Source organism: Hemibagrus wyckioides, linkage group LG24 (genome assembly GCF_019097595.1).
Source record: "Hemibagrus wyckioides isolate EC202008001 linkage group LG24, SWU_Hwy_1.0, whole genome shotgun sequence".
In the NCBI taxonomy this organism is placed as follows: Eukaryota; Metazoa; Chordata; class Actinopteri; order Siluriformes; family Bagridae; genus Hemibagrus; species Hemibagrus wyckioides.
This window is the reverse complement of record NC_080733.1, coordinates 13,519,048-13,546,943: the sequence shown is the minus strand read 5'-3', so window position 1 is coordinate 13,546,943 and position 27,896 is coordinate 13,519,048. Positions and strand designations below refer to the sequence as shown.

Genomic DNA, 27,896 nt, shown 5'->3' with positions numbered 1-27,896 from the left:
TTCAAGTAAAAAAAAAAGCAAAGAAATGTATCCCCTCCCCACACCAAAAATTATGTGTAGCCTCTATTTAGCATTTGGAATATATTTGGAATAAATAACTGTAGACATACTGGTCTTTTGTGGAGGAGTATTGAGACATCTTGGCTGTCAAATACTGATAACTGATAACAGTCCAGCATAGCAGGCAGTGGAAATCCCCCCCCCCCAAATCCTTCATATCAAACTGGTTATACAGTTTACTTAGCCCTTTATGAGACTGATGAATCTCCTGTTACCAGAAAAACTACTTCAGTCTGTTTCTCCTCTTGTTTGTCATTGGCAGTTTACTCTCTGGTCGATATATAAAATAAATAGAAAATTACATAATTAGTCATATAATATAAAAGCACCCAATTCCCTCTTTCATCCTATTCCACTTTCCAGATAGCGATCTTTCCATCTTGGCCAGCAGCACCGCTGAGGATGTAGCGGTCCTCGGCTGAGCACAGAGTCTGAACGGTGTCCGAATGAGCCTGCAGCTCCTTCTCCACGAGGAGGCGCTCTGTGTCCACCACGTAGATCTTTCCACGAGATTTCCCTCCACTCCTACTGTGGCCTCCAATCCAGATCTGATCGAGAGAGAGGGGAGAGAAATGCTAATATATTCCACAGCTTTTGGCCTTGTACACAATGACGGTTCCAATGGTGTTCACACTTATTCAAATACTCAATTTCATGCTCAGGACTGAAGGAAGGCATTGTCCACGGAGAACAATCCCCTTCTAAACCACAGATCAGTTAGATCAGAGCTTCCCAAACTTCAGAGGGGTAAGGCCCCCCAAATACATAGCAAAAGCTCCATGACCCCCCCTCCCAACCTCTTTGTTTAAAAAATACAGTATATTGATTAATAGTATAAAGATATGTATATTAGATATATTTAATAAATCAGATTGTCTCTGCACAAAATTATCAACATTTATTAACCAGTTTGTAAGAATTTTATGTGAATTATGAGAACTACCATAAAATGTAACATTTTTATATGCTGGTGAAAATAAGATGTAAACATTCTTTACAAATATATTTAAATCCTTAACACTACATACTGTCTGCATACTATTTACAATTATATTGAATCAAAGTGTGTAACAGAAGCTTTTTATATTCTATTCTAAAATATTTTAGTTATTTTAATATTTTGATTTAGCCTAGCTACGCCCCCCTGCAATACCGCTACGGACCACCGCGGCCCACAGTTTGGGAAGCACCGAGTTAGATCATTTTGTTTTTCCTTCTCTGTGCAAGTTACATGCATGCTATACTCAACTCATGTACTTGAAATTTGCTTTAAACCTTTTGAATCTTAAAAGCCTGCAGCCTAAACATAAATGATTAAAGACGGTACAGATCTGATATCCAGAAATGATATCAGACCAGGATGACATCCTAGAACAAAGACTGGATTTGGATTCTGAGAAGAAATATATTTATGGAACAAGAAATGTACATACAAAGAGACTTGACTGGTTCCTCTTTAGTTAGGATTGAGTTTATTACATTTTTACCTCATTATATTGTCCACTTCTTTATTATGCAAATGGTTTTTGTGTGAAATTATTTATTTGTGAAGAAAAAAAAAGATGGGCTATCAGCTATTTAAGGTTTCAGTATCACTACTGGAAATATATTTAAAAAAAATGTTCTTTATGAGCTTGACCCCTAGACAATTCAATTATGGACATAAAAAAAAGCTTATAACATTATTATGTAGAAATGAACAAAATTAATTAATTATTTAATTAATTAATAATAATAATTTAATAAACATTTCTCAATTTATTATTTGTATATTTATTGTTTACTTTTTTAATGAAAATATTTAAACAAAAATTATTTTAAAACATTGTGTGTTAAATCTATTTCTGGCAGCGTATAGATAAATGTAGAGCACTCAGTCTAAACAGGTCTAAAATAAAGTGTGTATAGGAATATAGGACACATTTTTTCCACCTGGTTCTTGACTCTGATCATACAGATGACACTGGTGCAGTCAGGCAGCTGGATCCTCGAGAAGGGCTTCTCCAGGTCAGCGAGGTGCCACACACACAGCTCGCCCGAGTCTATGTAGCCGGTCCACATCTGATTTCTCTGTGAAATGTGATGGCTTTAGTATACTCAAGAATACTCATGTGATACCCGTCCAAAATACAGAAAATTCTTTGTGTATTGGTGGCAGAATTTAAACTGAGTTTTTATGGGTGGATATTTGGTGCAGATGCACCAACAATCCCTAAAGACTCAGAGGTAACCCTCCATGCATGAACAGCAGTGTATCTTCTTAACTGACTGATCCTTATGGTGGAAATGGAAATAGTGGAGTATTAATGTGTGATGAGTGATGCACAACTGATTTATTTCTATTCAGTATGTTGCAAAAATCCGTGACTGATGGTTCGAACAGGCAGGGGCCTTTCTGTGTGGAGTTTGCATGTTCTCCCCGTGCCTGCGTGGGTTTACTCCGGGTACTCCGGTTTCCTCCCACAGTCCAAAACATGTACATTAGGTTGATTGGTAATTCTAAATTGCCTATAGGAGTGAGTGTGGTTGTCTGTCTGTATGTGGCCCTGTGATGGACTGGCGACCTGTCCAGTGTGTACCCCTGTGGAGGAGTCTTCAGAGTGGAGGATGTTGCCATGTTTTTGTATTCTTAATTGGTAAGGCAATGATGTCTATAGCTGCTGTAATGGAAATAATAACAGGAACTAACATGTTTTACATTCAACAACAATTAAACTATCAATTTTTAATCATTCCTCCAAACTGCAATCATTGGCAAACAGCTGTGGTATAAAAAGAGAAATAAAATACATTGAATCTAGATTATCTAGGTACTATTTAGAGTGGCCAATCAACCTTTTTATTCGTTATATCCATTGACCAGACATAACATTATGAACCTACTTGCCTAATAACCCACCTGCCTTATATTGTGTACCTTTTGCTGCCAAATCAGCCCTGACCCGTCATGCACTATGTATTCTGACACTTCCTATCAGAACCAGCATTAACTTCTTCAGCAGTTTGAGTAACAGTAGCTCGTCTGTTGGATCGGATCACACGGGCCAGCATTCACTCCCCTCGTGCATCAATGAGCCTTGGCCGCCCATGACCCTGTCGCCGGTTCACCACTGTTCCTTCCATGGACCACTTTTGATAGATACCGACCACTGCAGACCGGGAACACCCCAGTTTTGGAGATGCTCTGATCCAGTCGTCTAGCCATCACAATTTTGTCAAACTCACTCAATACCTTACCCTTGCCCATTTTTCCTGCTTCTAAGGACAAAATGTTCACTTGCTGCCTAATATATCCCACCCACTAACAGGTGCCATGATGAGGAGATAATCAGTGTTATGCACTTCTCATAATGTTATGCCGGAGTGTATTTGTTCACTATTTAGCTGAATGCTAGCTCAGCACCTCAGTATCTGGCTAGTACTTTTACTTCTGTTAGAAAATATAAGATGTGTAGTACAGTAACGTATAAATATCGTCAGCTACAATAACTCAATAAGCTCGACTCAACCTGCATCACAATTTAGCAACATGTGACAAGCCGAGGTAATTCTGTGGTCATAAAAAAATAATAATAAATAAACAAATAAGGATGCATTTGAATTTCCTGACTGGCTGACAGTCTACAGTTGTAAGAATTTTCATTACACTCCAAACATTTGTTAACCATTATTGCACAAAAGCAGGTCCCTGTCATTATGACTCACATTGCCTTACCCAGTAGGCAGGAAGTGGTGTAAACAGTGTGTTTAGAGGGAAACAGGTCAGCAGGGTGCTGGATTGTAGAAAGGAGGACAGGAAAACGTCTAGTATTGCTCACCTCATTAAAGACTATGAAGCTGCTGTAGGAACATGGTGAGCCCCTGAGGTGATCAGGAAGAGATATGCTACGATGCACTACACCGTTCCGCCGCACCTCCATCACACAGTCCCGCGCACCTGAAAAACCAACATGATGGGCTATACACAGCATTCTGGCATGGCAGAAACACTGACATTATGTGAGCAATGTTGAAAGTATAGTCCACTTCCCCTTTATGAAAATGAGAAAAAAGGAATGCTTAAAATAAGTAATAAATGCAAATGGTAAAATTTTTAGTTTAAACAGCATGTGAGGGGAAAAAGGACATCTTTGGCAACTTCTGTGAAAAAAATTAACATCTGTTGTATAAAAGCAGTAGTGCGGCAAATGTGAAACCGCAGCATGCATTTAGATTGAACCCTGAACATTAAACAGGAATTCACACCTGTGGAACATTTGCTGTGGCACAAAGACGGACCTTTTCATCCCGCTTCTGTTTCTGGCATAAGTATGAAAGTTGTGCTATTAGTGAGAACCTCTTTTTTTTTTTTTGTTGCTTCGCCTATTAGATCATTTGCGGTAAAATTTTTTCAGTCACCATGCCCATTTTATACAGTATTTGGTTGCCCATTTACTAAAAGATCACCAATATTTCTAGTAATACTTCTAACATAAATGTTAATACTACTTACAGCACCATAGTCTTCCACTGTGGAACTGAATGGACTGCAGCCTGTCACAGGTCAGTCTGATGTCACGTCTCGCCTGCAGCGTGGCCACATCCCAAACGATCACTATGCCGTCTGCACTGCAGGAGTACGCCAACAACTGGCTACAACACAGACAAGGGACTTGTTGTGGAATAAAATACATATAGCTTTATAGACAGACAGATAGAAGTGCAAATAGTAGAAATTGTGCACATATCTATATCTCTCTCTCTCTTATATATATATATATATATATATATATATATATATATATATATATATATATATATATATATATATATATATATATATATATATATATATATATATATATATTTATATATATATACACACACAATATAATGTAAATATATTATTATATCTATATAGCCTGTATAACTGTAAATTTGCTGTCCCCTCAACAGACAGAGAACAATGAAATCCTCTGGATAAAAATAGTTGAGATATTTATTCATTTTCAGTGCTTAATTTAGTCTACGGTAATATGAGAAAGTCTAAACAGAACTAACTTTTAATATGAAGAATGCTGCAAGGTTGTTTTCAAGAACCACATGAAGAAAAAGGCTAAAATAATGTTAAACCTCCTGATGTGGTTTGAGGATCACATGTAAATCTGTTGATAAATATGCATAAGCATAAAAATGGCACTTGATGTGGAGTTGTCTGAAAGGTCAACAAAAACCCTGCCTTTTACGGCTCTCTTCAAAGTCTTTTGCTCCGAGTCACGTCCATTTTATTGTTTGCGTAGGACATGGCTTATGAGGTGCTTTAATTGGTCCAGAAATCAGCATACAAGCATTTTTTGCTGAGTCTGTCTGACCTAATCTATAAAAATGAATACCTAAAAACACACTGGAATGAGGGAGTTGTTTGTGGACAGCAATTATTTGTAAATATATTAATTATATTAATTATTATATTTTTATTTCTAGTAAGAACTGGCTAACATATTTACATAATATTCACTACTTTATTCCTTCTCTTCTTTAGTATTTATGACCCTTAGTGTCATGTCATTAACCTTGCAACATGGTGACAAAACCATCCGCTTCCTACACATTCCTCAAAGATACCTAAACTTACCTAAAGCTTAGCAAAGGACTGAATTATGAGACAACAAGGCATCCATTTTATTTCAGATACACCTTCACGATTCCAAGATTCATACTGGAATGCTTTGTGATGTATATACGTGATGCTGAGGTATGGGTTTTCTCCGGGTGCTCCGGTTTCCTCCCACGGTCCAAAGACCTGCAACTCGGCTGATTGGAGTCTCTAAATTGCCCGTAGTGTGTGACTGTGTGAGTGAATGAGTGTGTGTGTGTGTGTGTGTGTGTGCGCACCCTGCGATGGGTTGGCACTCCGTCCAGGGTGTATCCTGCCTTGATGCCTGATGATGCCTGAGATAGGCACAGGCTCCCCGTGACCCGAGTATAGATTGGATAAGCGGTACAGACAATGAAATGATGCTGAGGTATAAAAGCAAATTTTCATGTTCATGTTGTTAAACCAAAAATATAAAGGAAATTATATGAAGGCCATGGTACATGGTACTAAGTGTAAGTGCCTAGTATGCAATCTGTTTTAAGTGAAGCAAAAGTCTATCTATATTTTTCTATCCCATAAATCTGATACTCAAGACAAATAAACAACAAGGTGTAAGTATGGATTATGTCTATTCTCAGCCAGGGTGCACTGGAGTTACATATTTCAGGCCTTTAGACACTGGAGTTTGATAATTAAGATTTTGTTGAAGTTGTGTATGAGGCTTGGATTTGATAGCTAATGGAAAAACCCCACTAGGATCCAAGCTGCAGTTTGAAAGACTAGTGATTAATAAAGAAATTCCCTGGTCAGGTGAATCAAGAACGCTTTCTATTGATTTTTCTTCTTGTTATAGCACAGTGATGTCTGTCATGTGACAGTAGTAAAAAAAATGGACAAGTCTTATTCATGTGACTGAAAAGTGTTTGTGGAGACATGCGGTGTTGGTGAGAGTTACCTGTATTTGTCAGGCCTTTCTTCCAGGGCGAGGCCGGTGATCTCGGCACGGTGCTCGGTCAGCTGTTTGTTGCAGGACATGCTGTTTGGGTTGATTATATAAATGATCGAGTCCTGAGAACCAATCCACAACTGCTGCTGGTCCACTCCCAGCATGCAGTTCTGTACAAAAGTTAAAAAAAAAAAAGAAAGAAAGAGTGAGTCAAGAGAAACAAAAGTACTGAACTTCTGAACATATGAATATATTGTACCTTTCTTTAGATCTATTTTGTGGCCGAATGATCAATTTTAACCATTTTAGAAGACGTTAAGAAAAATCAGTTGAATTACACCAACATGGTCACAGAAACCCAAAAGCGGAAGTGAATTCTAATATCCCTGCTAAAGACATACTGAGAATCGGCAGCATTGCAGCATCATACTGTTGCATCACTTCAAGTGAATACTTCCCCAAAACATATATAAATCATGGGCTAAAGTTACATTATTCATGATCACAGCCTGTTCACATTGTAATAAATCACTGACATGAATAAGTAATATTATCTTGGGTCCACAATAGCATCAAAAGCAAGCCAATTAATTTATTCATAAATTCTGTATGGATTATTTATGCTTTCCTTTTTTAACCTTCTTCTACATGAATGCAGTGCAGCATGTGACCATGTATTCATTAATTCACAAACGCTAAGAGAAGTGGGGAAGTCCCTTACAAGGCGGGAGGTCCCCATTTGAACGCAGTTCTGCTGCAGGGACCAGCTGGCTGCGTCAAACACCACCACTTTCCCATCACTCAGAGCACACCAGAGCTTTGGGTAACCACCGCCGCCCGAGGCTGCTGTGCCCAGCTGTCCTGAAAGAAAGCACAGTCACAGTAAGATTGTTAAAAGCATGGCAGGGGTGAAAGCACAAGACACGGTCCCTGACTTTAATCATTTTTTAACTGTTGGATGTCTGCCAGAGGAATGAACACCAGCCTCGAGTCTGTTTTGTGTACTTCAAATACAGCCTGCATGTAATCTAATATGATTAGGTAAGATGTGATAAGAATCCTCGGATATAAAACACACATACAACAAAACCGGCATGCTACATTTCCCAATATCACACGTTTAGCAAGACTAAGAGCAGATCAACTTCGGGTTTTCAAAAGTAGCTCAAAAAAGTAATAATAATAATAATAATAATAATAATAATAATAATAATAATAATAAAAAAAAACATCCCGATTGTCACAAAAATTTGGATCACAGGCAGCTTGGGTTTTAATCCTTTAGTCTGCATCATATACATACACTACCCAAAAAGTTAAGGATATTTGGCTTTTGGGTGAAATTTATGGAAAATGTAAAAAGTTCATGCTACAGTGATATATCATGAAAGTAGGACATTTAAGTATAAGCGTGCAGTGGTGATTTCCTCATCTCAAACAATTTATTGAAACAAAAGCCAACAACAGTGGTGGGTATACCACAACAAAAAATGTCTCAATAATTGGTCATGTGCCCTTGACCATCAATTACAGCTTGACAATGACGTCTCATGCTGTTCACGAGTCGACTTATTGTCTGCTGAGGCATGGCATTCCACTCTTCTTGAAGGGCGGCCCTCAGGTCATTGAGGTTCTGGGGTGCAGGGTTACGAGCCTCTACACGGCGACTCAGCTGATCCCATAGGTTTTCTATGGGATTCAGGTCTGGAGAAAGTGCAGGCCACTAAATTTGTGGTACCCCAGCCTCCAGCAGCCGTTCCCTAATGATGCGACCTCCATGAGCTGGAGCATTGTCGTCCATGAAGATGAAATTAGGCCTGTGTTGTTCATGCAGGGGCACAATGGTTGGATTAATAATGTTATCCAGGTAGTATTGGCTTGTCACTGTACCATTCACAAGATGTAGGGCAGTTCTGTATTGAGTAGACACACCTGCCCAGACTGTAACACCACCACAACAGTGGCTGATGCATAGCGCTCTCCTTGACGTCTCCAACATCGTTGGCGGCCATCATTTCTGCTCAACGTGAATCGACTTTCATCAGAGAACATCACTGAGGCCCACTGGTCCCTCGTCCTGCGTAAATGCTCCCTGGCCCGACGCCTGTGCCTGGTGGTGTGGTCAGGTACCCTTGAAGGTCGTCTAGCACGCAGACCACGCTGATGTAAATGGTTTCGAATGGTCTGACGTGACACTTGGGTGCCTCTCACCTCCCTTAAATGTGCCTGGAGTTGAGTGGCATTCATCATCCGATTCTGCAGGGCACTGTTCACAATGAAGCGGTCATCAACGTGGGATGCGGCCAAAGGACGTCCACTTCTATGCCTTTCTGTGACTCTTCCAGTCTCTCTGTATCTCTGTCACAACCTGCTGTTGACACTCTGTGACACTCTAAGCTCAGTGGCCACTTCCCTCTGAGAACATCCTGTTTGAAGCCTCGCAATGGCGAGGTACTGTTGATCAGTTGTTAGGTGTGGTCTTGGTCTCATGATGTGATAATGTGAACAGCATGATGAAGAGGACTGTTTAAATACCAATTCCAATTGAACCAGAAAATTTATTGGTTGATTCATGGATCAAACACCAGTTGTGAATTTTGCCGTTAAGCACCTTGTTAGAGAACAGCAAGTTATGCAAAAAGTACTGAAACACTGAACAGTTGGACATGTGCATTCAAAAGTGTAGAGAAGGTCAAGTTAAGTTCACCTGTAAAGGTTATAGTGCATTTTAGGTGCATCCTGAAATTTCACCTGAAAGCCAAATATCCTTAACTTTTTATGAGTAGTGTATATTTACATAAAAATATAGTAGTGTATATTTACATCAAAATATATATAAGAACAAATAATGATAATGGTTAATCTATTAAAATAAATAAATAAATGTTTTTTTATTAGCAAATTCAGTTCAAGATTTTAATCAGAGGTTACAGTATTATCATCATCATCAACATCATAAAACCCGCGCCAAGCACCAGCGTAAAACCTGTGCCAAGTTGTTGTGCGGACCAATTGGTCCGCTGTGGCGACCCCTCACACACGTAGGGAGTATTGGAATTTGTATATTTGTATTTGGGATAGCTTGGAATCCACCTCAAGTAAGAACACTCATGATAAACCTAATGGTTGCAAGAATTCAAACTGACCTAGTAAGATTCCTGACTAAATACCTGTGTTACCATTACTGGATTGGAACCAGGAAGGAAAACTAAAGACAAAATATTTGACGCCAAGTGCTGTATGTATGATGAATCAGCTTGTTCTATAATCATTAATATGGTGTAGATTTCTGTTAAAAAAGGTTTTTAGAGACTTAGAGTTTTTCCATTTTTATGGAAGGAATATCCATCAGTAGGTTTTAGAAATGTCATGGGGAAGTCTTCCAGAGGGTGAAGTTCAAGCTTTCTTTTTTCTCAGTAATGTGACGAGCTGCTTTACTGCAAGTCACTAGAAGGACTAACTTGTTTTTGAGCATTCCACAACATTAAATTCATTTCAATTGTATCATCACTAGCAAATTGCTATGAGACAAGAATAATAAAACATGTCTAGATGTGCTGCTTTAGGAAAATAATAAACTTTGGGGTACTTCATATCAGGCAACTCCAATCCACCAAATTTCCGATTATTATCCTATAATAATATATCCCAATATGTTTCATTTCTAAATTATCAGCTTCATGCTTTCTTTGGATCTTATCGTCAAATTTCTAAAGCCTCGGTATCTCACAATATAATCTATGCACAGGTACACACAAAAAAGGGAAAAGGATAATCAATCAATCACAGTAGCTGTTGCTGAATCAGTTTCCCTTTGTAGTCTAAAACCTTTTAGGATCAAAATTGCCACTGGCTGTTTCACAAGAAACCTGAAACTGAAGCATGCATATATCAGAGTGGAATGTACTGGTTTAACTTTAGACAGAAACAAAGGATGTGTTTTCCGGGAAGGATCCTTTTTTATCACGTCACTTATCACTTCACATGATCAGTAAAACAGGTCCTGTCTGGCCTGCATGGCTCAGGTTTCCTGCATTCGCAGTGTTGTGTTGTGTTTACAAACTTCTGCTGAACAAGTTCATGACAAGATCTTGTCTAACCTGGAGTATAGAGCAGGACATCCACAGCTTGAGGAGACGTCAAATCCAGACAAGGGTTGATTTTATGCTTCAGGGTCTCACTTGTTGTTTTCGGCACCATCATCGGTACTGTTTAAAAACACCAAGAAATACAAACTCTGCTGTGTTTAAGGTGGAATTTTAAGTGTAATGCAATACTAATGAAATAAGAAAGTGATGTCAGGTCATGATATTAGATGTAAAAGCTAAAAACTTAATATTTACCAATAGCTTGGCAGTGATAGTACACTATATTGGCAAATGTTTTGGGACACCCCTCCAAATCATTGAATTCAGATGTTGTTTTTCAGGGGTTGGGCTCGGCCCCTTAGTTCCAGTGAAAGGAACTCGTAATGCTTCAGCTTCATACCAAGACATTTTGGACAATTTCATGCTCACAACTTTGTGGGTACAGTTTGGGGATGACCCCTTCCTGTTCCAACATGACTGCACACCAGTGCACAAAGCAAGGTCCATAAAGACATGGATGAGAGAGTTTGGTGTGGAGGAACTTGACTGGCCTGCACCTCAACCTGATAGAACACCTTTGGGATGAATTAGAGTGGAGACTGTGAGCCAGACCTTCTCATCCAACATCAGTGCCTGACCTCACAAATGTGCTTCTAGTGGAATGGTCAAAAATTCCCATAAACACACTCCAAACCTTGTGGAAAGCCTTCCCAGAAGAGTTGAAGCTGTTATAGCTGCAAAGGGCGGGAGAACTCCATATTACCTTCATGTGCATGTGAAGACAGACGTCCCAGTTTTGGCCTGGCTCGCAGTCTCCGCTCTAATCCATCCCAAAGGTGTTCTATCGGGTTGAGGCCAGGACTCTGAAGTTCCTCCACACTAAACTCGCTCATCCATGTCTTTATGGACCTTGCTTCTTGCACTGGTGCACAATCATGTTGGAACAGGAAGCGGTCATCCCCAACCTGTTAAGAGTTCCTTTCACTGGAACTAAGGGACTGAGCCCAACCCCTGAAAGCAACACCTGAATTCAATGATTTGGAGGGGTGTCCCAAAACTTTTGGCAATATAATACATCAGGAATGAGCACAGCATAATATCATATGGTCTCGAAGGCACATAAGAATAACATAAAATAAATTATTACACGCACACTTACTTACACTTTGTAAGTGTTTTAAGTCAGTACTGCTTACGTGCCTTGATTGTGCCAAATAGTAATATACAGAAAAGCCTTTTGTTCAAATGGAAAAAACCCACTAAACATACGTCTTTGTTATCTGCCCTTTTGTGTGATTTGTACTTTGGACAGTGTGTGCAGTATATTTACTTTTAGCACTTGGGAAAAATGGTGATAGAGCAGGATGCCAAAAAATGAAACCTTATACTGGTGTCTCTTTATGTTTGTAAGACAAGGAGAGGCTTAGTCCTGCTAGCCTGCTACACAAAAACATAATACATATGTTCAGTAGGAAGCGATTCAAGTTGGGTACATTTTGTAAACACAAATCTAGTTCTTCAGTGGGTTCTCTTAACTAACCAAAGATGTTGCCATTATCATTAAGAGAGTATAAGAAGAAATTTGAATTTGAGATAAATAAGCTAATGCATTTGCAACCCAGAGGCTTCACACCATTTCATGACTATGACTAAATCTAAACGGCTTGTAGTTACAAACCTTCCCGTTTCATTGTGTCAAAGTAGGCCAATTTAGAAGCGGCGTAAATAGCTTTCTGAGACTGGAGGCATCTGACCACAGCATCCATCAGCAGGGCATTCGTCAGAGCCTGTTGTATGTACTGAGGATCCTAAAGAGGGACACAAATTCAGATTCCTTATATATCATACATCAGCATTCGTTATTATACAGTAACATGATAAAATTGTGAAATGATGATGCAAATTCTTCCAAACATGTCACATTTTTCTGACAATATGATTCACTGTTTTGCAATCCCTACAGTAAATGGAAATGATTGAGAAGGCAAGGTACATGGGATGTGAATATAATAATATAAACCTTTAAATGCATTTTTTCCACAGTGTAGAGTAATCACTGGGATGAAATTCATCAACCAAAGGCAAGCAGAGCACACTTCAGAGAAAAGTTTTGTGGTTTCAGAGAAATTTGGGCTTTTGTTAAAACAACAACAAGGTCCGACAGGACCCACAATACCAGGAACCACAGAGAGATCAGAGCACACACAATTACACCGTTGTTCCTTATGGGGTGTATTTCCAAAGTCCAGAACACAAACAGTGTAACATAATGAATGCAGTACTGTAAGAAGAGTACAGATGTATGACACGGAGCAAGAAATTCTAAATTCACATGTGATAACGCAGGTCAGGACACAACTGTCCTCCTTCACCTTAGAGGAGGAGGCACTCCTTCAAGAACTACACAATTCCTCTGAAGACAACTGATTTAGAGAGAAATAAAAGAAGCCATATATGTCAAACTGGATTGACAATTTCTGACAAGAGTGGGACATCTGAGACGCCATCAATCATCCACTTACAATGCCGTTGTGACACGTTTACTCCGCCACTTTAACATGGCATCTGAACCAGAATGGTTTGTCTCATGACATCACAAGAGCGCCTAGATAACAGGGTTTTCCACAATTCCGAAAAATTGTCTTGTCATGCACAATACCTGGAATTGTCTGAGATTTTATTTTATATGTTGCAGTATGAACATTTGTATGTCAACGGATTTAATATATGACATCATTAATAGTTCACCTACATGTACGCTGCTACTATTACATTCTCCTATATCTTAGCGCTGCTGAATTCTTAATCGTAATTGGTCTGCATGCATGGCATTCATGGGATTATTTACGTCATCGTTTCTATGCTAACAGCTAATTCACAGTACATACTACATGTAACCTTAGTTCAATATATAAATAATATAATTGTTCATACTGTGAGGTTTTCTGTAAGAACATGTTTATTTAACATTTATGCAATGAGTCTCCATTGTTAGTGCTTTGGAATGGTCAGAGATAAAGCTGTAAAATTTTAGTTTGTCCACCACAGAAAAGTTTCCGGGTAACTAGCTAGATTTCAAAACAAGCCTCATTTTTCTCTTATTAAAATTTGAGTTTCTAACTGCTATAATGTAAATATAAGCGTAATCATTGTTAAATTGTTTAAATGGTTTGTAATGAATAAAACACTTTGGGACACACTGTTAGTCATGTTTACATGAGACGTGATCTTTTGTTCATTCCTGAACACACTCTAAAGCCTTGGTAAGCACTGCTGAGAATCTAACAGAAATTATAAAAGAAATTCTGCAGAGTAACAACATCAACACCAACCTTGTGTTCATCTGCCATTTTCCTTCCTGCCCACAGCTCCTTGATCATCAAGTGCCACAGATCACACTCGGATTTCAGATTGGCCTCGAAGGTCTCCCTCCTCAGGCTGGTCTTGATCTTCAAAGTGGGGATCCTCAGAAAAAGTAAAGGAGCTGAGGATATCTTCACTTCCTGAATGAAAGGAATGGACAAAGACCTTCTTAGAAAAGTCCTCATCACCAAAGGCAAGAAAATCACACATACACTACATAAATAAACTTAGTGATTTAATTCATTTTTTATAAGAAATAGCACGCTTATGAGAAGCTAGTCTCACCTCAAGGTCTCTAAACTTGGTGACCTCTACATAACCTGGGTGTCCCTCTGTGAGCAGAAAGAGCCGGCGCTGGGTCATGGCAATCTTGCCCACACCGTGGCTGGTCTTCACAGAGGAAGAAACCTTGTACACCTGTTCATTGGTTTCCAAATGGTTGAGCACAGCCACGGGTAAATCCACATCCTGTGCTTCAGCCTCTGTTTCCTTCCAGATGGTGTAGAAAAAGCGGAATACTTCTGGGTCCACCTGCTTCTGTTGACCTGTAGGGGGAAACACAGAGGTGCTTTTCAAATTGGTATGGCCTCAGCTTGGAATTGTCTCTTTCATTAACTTTCCAAAATTTTAGATATAATAATTTTTGTATCATCATGGACCATAAAACCAATCAAATGTGAACATACCTAAAGGTTATGGTTGCGGTTACCACTGAGTCATCAGTACCTTTTTATTTTACAGATATCTATTTGATGGGAATATAAGAACTCTTCCCATAAACTGAGTTCAAAGTGCAAAATTGTTTCTTGTTTTATGTCAGACTATAAGGGTGAAGTAATGTGTGATGGTAAATGATAAGGGATGTTATTGACTCGGGTGTCCAGGAAAAGTAAAATGTTTGTTTAAAGATGTCTAACATATTTTAGGTAATGTTATCAGTGCAATATTACATATAAAATGAATTCTCGGCTATCAGTGAACAGCTATCTACATCTATTTCTGTTGCCCACATACAGTATGTATTAGTATTTCTCCAGTAATTTCAGCCCAGCACACCAAATGTTGTAATGCCATACATTACAATAACTGTTACTATATACACAGATCAGGTATAACATTATGAGCAGTGAGAGGTGGAGTAAATAACACTGATGATCTCCTCATCATGGCACCTGTTAGTGGGTGGGATATATTAGGCAGCAAGTGAACATTTTGTCCTCAAAGTTGATTCAGGAAAAATGGGCAAGAGTAAGGATTTGAGCGAGTTTGACGAAGGACAAATTGTGATGGCTAGACAACTGGATCAGAGCATCTCCAAAACTGCAGCTCTTGTGAGGTGTTCCCAGTCTGCAGTGGTCAGTATCTATCAAAAGTATCATTTGAGTCCTTTAAATCATGTAAGTATCCGGCCCACTTCCCAACCTACATGAGTTAAAGGATCTGCTGCCAACATCTTGGTACCAGATACCACAGCACACCTTTTAGTGGAAAGGACCTCGTCAGGTCAGGGCTGTTTTGGCAGCAACACAATAATAGGCAGGTGGTCATAATGCTAAACCTGATCGATGTATAACAATAATTTACTGGTCAGACCTGCAGTTGATCTGCTGCCTATCCCAGGAACATTGGCCCTCAAATATGTTACCAGTCCGTCCACACACTCATTCAACTCCTACAATTCAGGGCAGCCAACCCACTGGCTCGCATGTTTTTTGGAGGTAGAGCAAAACCACCGGAGAACCCAGTAGAAACTCATGCTGATGTAAGGAGTGGATATGACAAAAAATGTGGATCCATTATCGTTATTATTAAGTATATATAATTTTCAGATATAGATGTAGTTAGTTAGTGACAGCCAAGAACTTTTCTTATACAAGCAATTTTTAAAACATGCAGCAATCAGTAATGACTTCAATTATAAACGAAAGAATCAATACAAGACCCCAGATCAACACTACCTCAAACTCATTCCACTAACATTACAGGCTACATCACAAAGCTAAGGCAGATTCTTTTTCAGCTAAAAAAAAAAACAAAGACAATCATTAACCAGCAGCATGCCAGGATGACCTCCTAAAGAGCTGAGGGAGGAGAATAAAAGCTAACAGCCAACAGGGTTATAGATTAAAGCAAACGGTTAAGTTAAACAGCTTAAAGCAGATCCGGCAATAAATGAGTAATAGATGACACACTTGAGCGTGCACACACAAACACACACACAGAGACAGAACCTTTAGATGTAGCGTATTAACGGGTGCAGCACAGGCTACGCTTACCATCTGATGAGGAATCAAGGTAAAAAACAGACTGGGCTGAGACCTTCGCTGTAGACTCCATACCTGGCAAACCAAATCCACTCCCATTAGTCTATACTGGGGTAGGGTAATCAGGGGCAGCACATACAATCTATCAAGTTTTCCTTGTATGTTGTAACCAAATCATCTCAGAAGCAGAAATCTCCGGGTTTAACCTGAACCGATTTTATCTAGACACCACCTTTCAAAATGGTAGCCTTCTATATTTCCTTTTAGTTGAGATGAATATCAATGGTTAATCAATGACTAATGTTCAAGGCAAAGGAGAGTCTCCTTCACTCGTTTGTCTGTGCATGTACATTAACCTGAAGAAATGAGAAAATTCCTGCCTCTGAATTTTCATCTTCTGACCCACTTCTGTGCTGTCTCTCTCTTTAGTGTACTGTATCACTCACCCACAGTGAGTGCGTGAAACAGGCGCTGGATGGTGCCCAGATCTTTGACGATGCCCGATTCCTGCACACGGCGCACAAAGTCTTCCAGAAACATGTGTGTGCGTGGGAGCTCAAACTTCTTCACTGAGCCTCCGTCAGGGTAGTCGTCCTGGCTGGAGGTTTTCTTCACCCGGCTGATGAGGCGCTTCAGTTCCGGTCGCCCCTCAGCCACTTTGCGCTCTTCTATCCTCAGCGAGTCTGCCAGAGTATTCACCAGCTCCAGAGGGAATATGTCCATATCTGTCCTGTGGAGATTCTGGAAGTCAATCAATGCATCCACACGTTTTCCTGCCACATAATTGACCAAGCCGCGGAGGTAGTAGTAGCGTGCCAGCAGGGACGACTCCTCAGGGGTTGCAGAGTTAATGGCCTTGCTAAGTTGAGTGATGAGTTCTGAATAATAAGATTGAACATATTGATAGGCCAGAGGAGGAGGGAATTCTGGGAGTTTGAATGTTTTGACTGGCTTTGGGGGAATCTTGAAAACTAAAAATTGGGAGAAAAAGAATAAAAAATATTTCAAACAAACAGTCAAGTGCAAAGCTCTGTGTGCACACTTACTACAAAATTAAGACAAAGAAATGTAGTTTACACAAACAAGTGTTCCTTCATTAACAATAAAAAACAGAAATTGTCATTGAATGATATTTCTTCAAAAATAACAAATGTAGACCTGGTTTGAATGTGGATCCCTTGTCAGATTTCTGGAAGGACAGCTGACGGATCGGCACCAGCAGAGAGAAGTCCTCTACCAGGTTGGGCAGACTCATACCTAGCCTCTTACGCAACTGGTAATCCGGTTTGCGCGTCACATCCTTCATATTCGGCTTCTGTGGAGAATGTTCTGTGGAGTATGTTCTAAGCCTGAGAGAGCGAGAGAGAGCGTGCAAGAGAGAGAGAGAGAGACAGACAGACAGAGAGAGAGAGAGAGTGAGAGAGAGCAAGAGAGAGAGAGAGAGAGAGAGAGACAGACAGACAGACAGACAGACAGACATCTTACATTATGTTTACACTGCAGAGAACTGTAAAGCTTTAGAAACAGCTGGCTTCTTCGGGGATTTGCTGTTAAAATACAAGTAGCTTTAACTGTCCAACATTGCTAAAGTAAATAATCAACTCCATACAAATACACACATTACAACTTTAGATTTATTAATAGGATATTTTCAAATCATTGGTTTTCCACAGCTGCAACTACAGCATTTTTTAAATCGCAGATCTTGCAGCTGTTGTTACTAATATATCACTGTGTTTCCTGTATGCTGGGATTTTCCTGCTCTTCGATTATAATTACTGCTGTTTAATTCTGTGGTATAGAAGCGCTGCTGCACAGGAAGGCAGCCAAATTGTGTGGGTGTAATACAGATGACCAAACTGGGACAAAATTCACAGAGATAATTATCCAATTAGAATGACTAGGACAATATTTATCACCATCAACCTCAATAGATCTTTTTAAATAATTAGTTAAATAAACATTTGCATACTTCTTATTAGTATATTATCAGAGTAGTCTAGAATGTTTACTTACATTGTCTTTTGTTTTACCAAATGTAATTTATTAGTTGGAAATTTCAAATTATTAGATTATTTTAGGCTTAAAGGCAAGTTTTCCCCCTTCTTCTTTTGGCTTTTCCCTTCAGGGGTCTCCACAGCGAATCATCTCTCTCCACCTATCCCGATCTTCTGTAACCTCAACACTTGCACCCACTAGCTTCATATCCTCATTTATTACATCCTTCCTCTTTGCCTCCTGCCTGGCAGCTCCATGTCCAACATTCTCCTACCAATATACTTACTCTCCCTCCTCCAAACCATCTCAATCTGGCCTCACCCTAACTTTGTCCCCCAAACGTCCAACATGAGCTGTCCCTCTGACGTACTCGTTCCTAATCCTGTCTAACCGTGTCACTCCCAAAGCCTTGCCTTATTAACCGATGAAATGAAAACTAAGACATAAATACAAAGCCTGTAAATATAGAATAGTGTGGAATATTATGAGAGACAGATTAAAAGGAGATTAAAACTACTTGAAGGACTACTAAGAATGCTGCAATAAAGCACTTTACCTGAAAGCTTCTGACTGAGTATTTATCTTCATCTGTGCGAAAGCACCCGTCTTCCTATTTAAACAATCTTTCAGGAAAGAATGGAATATGTGTGTATCTAAAACCTGCATGGACAAGGATAAACGTGTCAATTCATGTTTATAAAAACACAAGCATGTGAACATTTATAGGCGTTTGTGAATATGGCAGGTGTGAATATTTAATTGTTATACCTTCTTGTAAAATGGCTGATCTCCTGGGTCCTGGGCCCTGAAAAACTCCTCACTGTTGAATACCCGATGCTCAAAGTTGAGGTTGTCATGGACCTCTCTAGTAAACACGGAAAACAAAAGAGAGAAAGCACTCAGTAAGTTTTATGACATCAAATTATAAAATAGCTCTATCAACAGGAAACAGATGTGGGAGGAAAAATATCACCCACAAGGCTACCAACCAAATTAAACAAATAAGCAGGAAGTTGAGAATCCCTTCTGTATTGAAGCCAATTACAATAGCTGGGAACACTACACGGACAGTCGCACGCACAAAATCTGACCTGAAGATGTTGACGATGAGTTCGAGGCTGATGTTTAAGATTTCTGAGTTGAGTTTGTGTTGCCACTGGCGTCTGCGAGCCCGCATGTCGTTTACATCCATGCTGCTGCCGTGTCTGCACAACTCCAGGTCATAATGAAGCTGTAGCTCATTTACGCTGCACAGACACACACCACTTATTATTCTGTTCTGTATGATGCATTTTTATTAAATTAGTGGTTTGATGTGACTTTGATGTGTATGTATGTGTATACACATGTAGACCAAACAGCTATTAAAAACTGTAAAATATCAATTAAAACAGAGTTTTCTTACCGCCTCTTGAAACACTCTTTGGCAGCCACTGGCATATCTGGCAAGTCTGCATCACATGATGATGTCACCGTTCCATCATCAATATCGATCAGGATCAGGTCCTCCATCTCCTGATGGGGAAAAAGGAGTCATAGAGTCAAGTCTCACCCTCGTGTCACAATAAAACCAAGACCAATGTACAATGATAGAGGGTTTCGTACTCTGCAGTTTTTTTGGTAACATGACATGCTGCGGCCTTATTAACTTCAAGAGAAGAAAAGCTAAGGTATATGATATAAGGTAACTGATAACATGCTCTGCACATATAACATCATATGTATAAAAGTACAATGTGTCATTCAGAAAAAAAAAAAAAAAAAGGAACCAACTATAGAAACCACCCCATTGTTGATCATTTTTCTAACAGCACACCCTAAGAGATATTTTCTTTACTTATCACACTTCAGTGCCAAGGTCTACCATACACTACAAGTCTAATATGATCCTCCTTACCGCTGCCACATCCTCAAGGTGCTGGACGTGACAGCCCATGATGTAGGCAGTGGGAGCCATGAGGAAGTCCAGCATCTGTCGGGAAAGGATAGGAACGAATGGGTGTTGCCAGTGCAGAGGGTGGATGAACAGCATAAAGCACTCAGCCACCAGTGTGAGCCTGGCCCAGTCCGAGGAGAAGAACACAACCCGCTGCTCCGTCAAGATACTGCAGATCACCTACACACACACACACACGTATTTCAGATACAACAATTCACCTTAATATCTTACAGATAATCAACCATCAAGCATGCCTATACACCTTAATCATTAAACATAATTATTAACTTAAATCCCATTAACATTAGATGTGGGAACAGACCTGTAAGATTTGCTCAGGTTGAAAGCACAAAAATGGTAGATGGAGGTCCAGGTCCACAGCTGGACGGTCCATGTCTTCTCTAGGTGGAAGAATGATCTGCAGGGGTTTTAGGTTAAACGCCTATAAAGAAAAATAATGAGATGTGTAGGTGAGTATTTGGAGAGACATTAAGCCACATTTTGCACAATGGATTCTATTGTCATTAAAGCAATTTTTTGGTATTAAAGTTCACATTTGCATATCTATTGAGAAAGACAAAGCTAGGTATAAAATAATAAAAAGCGCTCTGCTGTTCTCAACACCCTTTTGTTCAAATGTTACTGAATGTCTGGAACACTGAAAATGGATCATTCTGGTGTCTTAGGAATACATTCACATCTAGACAAGAACTAAAGACCAATAATTTCACTAAAGTAGCTCACCACTTGCAGTTGTCCAGGCGGTGGGATGGGCACTAGTGCCAATTTGGCTGAGAATTCTTTCACCTGCTCCTCGAACTCAACCATCCGGGAATTCTTCAGCTGGACCAGGAACCTTGGTGTGTTTACAAACAGACTTTGTATGCATGTTCTCCAAATATAATTCCAGCAGCTTTAACTCATGATAAGTGTTAGCACAGGTACTCACGATGACAGGCAGTCTCTGAGAGCGTTGTAGTAAGGGTATTTGGAAATGAGGCAGATGCCATAGGCTGTATAAAGCTTTGGTGGTTTGGATAAATAGTGGCCATTTTTGTACGATATACTCTCCACTGAAACCTAAAATACAAAAAGGATCGTCTTTAATAATATTAGTTTTATTCATATCAGTTCATATAAATCTCCTTGTTCCAAATCTGTATACACAGTGGTGAATATTTTACCTAAGCTGTTGGATCACGGTAATTCTCACCTGAATGGGTTTGTAATACTGAACAACAACTCCATGTGTCTGGTTCCCAAAGACGTCCGTGAAAACCAGGAAGTGATAAGAGTCCTCTTGACTTTCACTGAGGACTCTCAACCCACCTAACCAAAGAGAGAGGAGAGAGAAACTGTTATCACTCTTAACAATGCTAAAATGTTCTTCTGAAGTATTAAAAGAGATTCAGAAGGCCTTACCTGGGAAACATAGCTGGGGAAGGGCAATGAGATCGATGTCCTTAGGCACGCTCTGATCATCTGTGGCGGTCTTGGTCTCATTGCTGGAGGACACGCTAGGTCTTTCTTTTTTCTTTTTTAAGAATGAGCGCCTTCTCTGGACCCGGCTGAAGGCTGGGGCATGACCTAGACTATCGCTTGTGCTCTCCTTAGTCACAAAAGGTGGGGCATGGACCTGCAAAACCTCAGGGTCCAACAGCAGCGGCTCTTTCTCTTTACCACCCTGCAGCTGAGACTGAGAAAATGACGATAAGCAACTCTTTCTCTATCTCTATTTATGCCTTGGTAAGAATATAGAGTTCAGGGTAGAGTTTGCATCCTCCTTGGTTTTAAATATGAAAATATTAATCCCATAAATTTATTTTTACACTTTTCATTCCATTTCATTAAGCGAGAACATGACCCACATATTACAGTAACTGCATCAACAGAGATGAAAAAGTTTGTGCCCCTGACAAGCTCTGGTTAATTTATCTGAATATTCAACAAGGTATGTAATGACTGAAATTTTTAAGCAGTTTAATACAAACAGTAAGCAACAAAAACAAAAAGATATCACCATAAAGTGTTTACGAAGTCTGTAAAACCTGGCTTGCTTTAAAATTCTTCAAAGTAAGGTCATGCAAACGTTTGCCTTTTAGACTGTACAGAGACACGTTACCAAGCAGAACTCCTTCAGACGATCACTGGAAGCTCCTACAACCACGCAAGCTTCCAGCACTCCCAATGGGATGTTATCTGCCATCAGGAGGAGCTCATCCACGCCTCTTCTGATCACGCTTACAGTCGAGACGCTGTGATATCACTTTCTCCACGCTCACAACGATCCCACTTCACAATGCAGTGTAAAACGTGCCGGAACATCAGCCTCGACTAACCCTGTTCAGAGAGATGACAGTTTTCAGGCAACTTTCCAAAGCAAAAGAGGAAGTAGAATAAATATTGATCACACTATTTAGGTCAGGAAAAAGCTGAGACAGCCACATTGTGGTCAGCAGCAAATAACCAAAGTACATGACAGCAACACAATTGAGATTCAGGTCACATAAAAAGAAGCAAAATGAGTAACACTGCTGCATTTTATTTGTTGTGTTTTTACCTATTCTTACGTATACACAGTGCCCCTAGAAATTATTCACCCCCTAGGGATTACTTCTCTTTTAGCTTACTGTAACATCAATGTATAAGTATATTAGATTTTTTTTAGTCTACAGAAATCAAATTATATAATTAAATCTAAAAAAGCTGAGATGCATTGACCACTTTGTCCAAATTCAGACTAATATTTAATTTTCTTGAGCCTTATAACAAGGCAAAAGAAATTATGACACAACCCAGACACCATCGATACCGTGCCCGTGGAAAGGGAAGTCCAAGACGTCAGCTATGGAGCTGGAGGAGTTACACAACTCAACTTGCTGAAATAGGAGAACCGGTCCAGACCACAACAATATCAGCAGTTCTTCACAGATGTGGCCTGTATGGGAGAATGCCCTGAAGGAAGCCGCTTTGGAGAAAAGCTAACATGAAAGCATGCCTGGAGTTTGCTAGAAGGCATGCGACAAAATCGAAACGCTTTTAGAAAAAAGGTTTTCAGTAATATGATAAAGCAAAGCATTATGTTTGGCACAGACCAAACACCTAGGTAACACAATTCCTACCATCGACATAAGATTTAGCATCATGCTCTGGGGTTAGTTTCAACAGGAGGAACTGGATATCTTGCTGCCATCAAAGGCAACATGGATGAAGGCAAATACAGGATGAATTCTTGACGAGAACCTGTTCTAAAATCGGTCTAGGGTGAAGATTTATGTCCCAACAGAACAAAAGAGCCACAGCACAATGTAGAAGTCTTGCTCTTAGCAAATTTACAGATCTTCTGATCAGCCACCTGCTTAAATAATGTTGGACTGCCCAAGACATTTGCAGCAGATCCTTTACCTACCTTACATCCTGTAAGTGATACGTGTCAAATTCAAACCCACATGAATGCCAGGACCCAAGATTTCCCAGCAGAATATTGCTGAGAGATTCTACATTTTTTTTACAATCACAAAAGTGAGCACCACTTGACTAAAGAACACACGCAAGAAAATGTATGCATAGATGGCAATAGCCCGAAATTCTTAGTGATTTTGAGAAGCTCAACTGTGATGCAAGTAAAGGATGACTGTAACACCACAACAACCATATTCAAGACACACTGAATGAATCAAATCAGTGAATCATTTCCTAGGAAACTGTTGCAAGTATAAACGCTGGCCTAGTGGAAACAAACTGTAATCACTGTACACACACTAAAACCCAAAAAACAGCATATGGTCAATATAGCGATATACACAGCAAATGACATGAATTTCTGAAATGATTTCTGGTCTAAATGCTCAGTGAACAAGTTAAAAGCGATGTTTGTCTTTTGCAGGCTTCAGTGAGATCATTATTACAAAAAACTCTATACTGTGAGAATGATTAAAGCCTGGTCTTTCTTTAATCTTAATCTAGTCACTGAACACTAATATAACCCATGATCCGTCTAACTAGGCAAGATATACAAGTAATGAGCAATAACTAGCAGGAAATGTGTTTATATATATGGAATAATCTTGTATATAAAAATATATCAGAAATAATTTCATCAGCATTGTTCCATGTGCTTAAGTAATCCAGAGGTCAGTGGTGGTTCAAATGGTCAAGGGTTGTTGACCGGAGGATCGGGGTTCAAGCACCAGCACCACCAATGTTGGGCATTTGAGCAAGGCCCTTAGCCCTCCCTGCTCCAGGGGTGCTGTATCATATCTGCCCCTGCGCTCTGACCCCAACTTCCTCAGCTGAGATATGCGAAGAAAAGAATTTCACTGTGCTGTAATGTATTTGTATGTGATAATAAAGACTTTGTGCCTCCTCAGTTCATAGTCTATGTCTACGTGAGCCACCTGATTGCTTTTAGCAGCATCTCTGCAGTTAATTTTAAACACCATATTAATGAAAGTATCTTATGCACTTACGTAACAAATGCAAATAATGCAAAGTAGAGTTGCCACATGAAAGTTGATTATTTTTAATAACAGCATGTCCTGAAGTGTTTTATTCCACATGTACCACAAAAAACACTACAATATCAGCAATAACACATTTTTTAATCTGCTTATGTGTCTGGTCACCATTCCAGTTCCTGTGTAAGCTGTTTCAATTAGAACAAGCACATCAATAAAAAACTTGAAACTAAACTACATACAGAGACGCACTACACTGCCAAAGTTCTGGGAACATCTGCCTTTACATGCACATGAGTTTAATTTGGAGTTGGCCCGCCCTTTGCAGCTATAACAGCTTCAATTTTTCTGGAAAGGCTTTCCACAAAGTTTAGGAATGTGTTTATGGGAATTTCTGACCATTCACCTAGAAGCACATATGTGAGGTCAGGCACTGATCTTGGACGAGAAGGTCTGGCTGACAGTCTCTGCTCTAATTCATCCCAAAGGTGTTCTATCAGGTTGAGGTCAGTGCTCTGTGCAGGCCAGTCAAGTTTCTCCACAACAAACTCCCTCATCCATGTCTTTATGGACTGGTGTGCAGTCATGATGGAACAGGAAGGGGTCATCCCAAAAATAAGCATTTCATGTAAGCATGAAGTTGTCTAAAATGTCTTGGTATGCTGAAGCATTAAGAGTTCCTTTCATTGGAACTAAGGGGCCAATGATTTGGAGGGGTGTCCCAAAACTTTTGGCAACATAATGTAGTTAAAGAAAATCAATAAACACATTACGACCAACTGTAAATTATTGTATCCACTAATTAGTGGATACTCCTAAACACACACATTCTATTTTAATGAGTCCAGTTAGGTCTTGTTGGTTTGGTTCTGACTCATGATTAGAAACTGCTCAACGTCATGACTCACTTTCCAGGCAATTGTTTATGCGGGAATTTTCAGGGATAGAAACCGCACGTTATTCTATCCTTATTGACCCAATACCTGGGATGAACTTTTCTTTTCTCATTGGTTGTTTGTGAACATGTAAGCGTGTCCTTTTGTACAGATGAGCACACGTCAGCCTGTCAATCACACACACAAAAAAAAAAAAGCCACAGGACTTGTTCATGGTGACGTAGGGACACAAGACTTCATTCCAGAGATGCTGGAATTTTGCTTAGACATGTCTTAGACATAATGTTTCAATACTTGACCCTCTAAATATGTAGCTATAATTAGTAAATAACTTGCATAGCATCTACAAGATACAAACAGACGGTACAACTATGAGCTATTTAGACATTTTAGTTTCATTAACAATCCCTGCTAAAGGTGACACCCAGTTTGCACATTTTTTTATCTATCGCATACCATGAGAGCTGATAGATAAGCAGATTTTTTTTGGCACCCTATGGGATATAAACATTCTTATCACACATGCTTGCAAAAACTCCCAGTTTTTCCTTTCTCCCTTCAACTCCCAAAGTGACATCTGGTTTTCATTACCAGGTGGGGCTGGAAAAATAGAAAGAAGACAGAGACAGAGAGAGAGTGAGAGAGAGACTTGAACTGAATTATGTGGATTGGGACACAGCCATCCTTAGTTTTAAGGCAAGGCATGTCTGAGGAAACGCATGCTGGGACAGAAGGCACATTCATGGCACTGGGAAAAAAAATAGGTTGTTCTGTCAAGCAGTAACAAGTCGCCATGAAACCTGGGGTTTGTGTGAACATTTCAATTTCTCTAGCTGATGTCTTTTTAATAAAAAGGCACATAACTTGATCTGTGCGCCAGAAAAGCCTCATACAGCGACCTTCTTACACTGACACAGTAGTAATAAGGCATTAAAGTACAAAAAGGACAAAAAAGTAGCTTGGTGAGGGGAAAATAGACATTTAATATCCATCTTGCAAATGATAGACTTACACTGAAGTCTACGCCTTGCTTAAAAAAACATCCAAACAAACAAACAAACAAACAAGACACCCTATTTCAACCACAGAAGCTGTACACTCCCATAGCACGTGGCTACAAATGTATACATAAAGGAAATTAATACAAATACACATACATTCTTCTTTCCCCCCACTTCCTTTCTTCCATAAATAAAGCACATAAATAACAAACAAGCATTCACATACCTGAATTAAACTGTTGCTTTTCCATGTGTCGGCTGTCAGTCGCTAAAAAAATCCCACATTGACTGGAATGAGTTTTTATCCAGGTGACAGTCCAACCTGTTCCAGGTAAACGTGACCGCCCTGCGTCATGCGTCATGCACCACCGTGATCTCACACACACTCACACACACACACACACACACACCCGCTTAAATCAGAAGCCTGTTCTGAGAAACACTTCCTGTGAGAAGGTGCGACCTCTCTCTCTCTCTCTCTCTCTCTCTCTCTCCCCTCCCCTCCCCTCTTTACAGTACCTAGGCTGCGTCCCAATCTGCACAATGACACACTACTTAGTCATAATACAGAGCACGCTATTTTCCAGTAAAGGCATACTGTTTTCACACACTATGCAGTACAGTAGTATGCGGATTAGGACCAGGACTAGGAAAGACTTTTTTCCCCCCATTAATACTGAACTCAATTTCAATTTTGAGCAAATTCTATAAGTACTGAATTCATATCGACAAAAGTGATATTGGTTACTTTAGAAAAATGCATTAAGGTTCATAACGGCTGAGTAAAATTCATAAGCAGAGCGCCATCTTGTTGTGGTACATGTACACTACATGTACACTTCGGTTACTAGCTTATCAGGGACCATAAGGATGTTATTAGTGACCTTGTCTGTCTACATCATTTGATAGAGGATTCATTAAAAATCAGCCCTGAACAACATGCATTCTTCATCTTCTTTTGGCTTTTCCCTTCAGGGGTCTCCACAGCGAATCATCTCTCTCCACCTATCCCTATCTTCTGTATCCTCAACACTTGCACCCACTAGCTTCATATCCTCATTTATTCCATCCATATACCTCCTCTTTGGCCTTCCTCTTTGCCTCATTCCTGGCAGCTCCATGTCCAACATTCTCCTACCAATATACTCACTCTTCCTCCTCTGAACATGTCCAAACCATCTTAATCTGGCCTTTGTCCCCCAAACGTCCAATATGAGCTCTCCCTTTGATGTACTTGTTCCTAATCCTGTCCACTCCCAAAGAGATCCTCAACATCTTCAGCTCTGACTCCTATCTCTTCCTCAGT

The 27,896-nt window shown here is 39.7% G+C and overlaps 1 protein-coding gene across 2 annotated transcripts; it reads right to left on the bottom strand.

The window, feature by feature from the left end:
• Positions 1 to 84: 84 nt before the first annotated feature.
• dennd3a (DENN/MADD domain containing 3a) lies at positions 85 to 27,027 on the bottom strand. 2 transcript variants are annotated; one of them, XM_058377847.1, is made up of 25 exons: positions 26,817 to 27,027; positions 22,359 to 22,576; positions 21,659 to 21,932; positions 21,450 to 21,565; positions 21,186 to 21,316; positions 20,981 to 21,092; positions 20,559 to 20,678; positions 20,195 to 20,413; positions 19,703 to 19,812; positions 19,389 to 19,544; positions 19,066 to 19,162; positions 18,854 to 18,957; positions 17,458 to 17,648; positions 16,746 to 17,270; positions 16,312 to 16,374; positions 14,321 to 14,580; positions 14,005 to 14,175; positions 12,351 to 12,480; positions 10,685 to 10,792; positions 7,306 to 7,445; positions 6,594 to 6,754; positions 4,553 to 4,692; positions 3,879 to 3,997; positions 1,993 to 2,130; positions 85 to 608 (listed from the first exon to the last, which is right to left on the bottom strand). In XM_058377847.1, the coding sequence occupies exons 2-25, from the start codon at positions 22,440 to 22,442 to the stop codon at positions 408 to 410; spliced, it is 3,870 nt and encodes a 1,289-aa protein (XP_058233830.1). In that variant the 5' UTR covers positions 22,443 to 22,576; positions 26,817 to 27,027; the 3' UTR covers positions 85 to 407. The 2 variants fall into 2 exon arrangements, with proteins under 2 accessions (XP_058233830.1, XP_058233831.1); XM_058377848.1 differs by lacking the exon at positions 16,312 to 16,374 and having other exon boundaries at positions 26,817 to 27,026.
• Positions 27,028 to 27,896: the final 869 nt, after the last annotated feature.

Bases quoted from the DNA above. Each gene is read 5' to 3' on its own strand.
- dennd3a (XM_058377847.1), bottom strand. From the start codon at position 22,442: ATGGCAGATAACATCCCATTGGGAGTGCTGGAAGCTTGCGTGGTTGTA. The intron at 21,093-21,185 runs GTGAGTACCTGT...AAACACACCAAG, and splicing joins CTCAGAGACTGCCTGTCATC to GTTCCTGGTCCAGCTGAAGA. The intron at 6,755-7,305 runs GTAAGGGACTTC...ACTTTTGTACAG, and splicing joins AAATGGGGACCTCCCGCCTT to AACTGCATGCTGGGAGTGGA.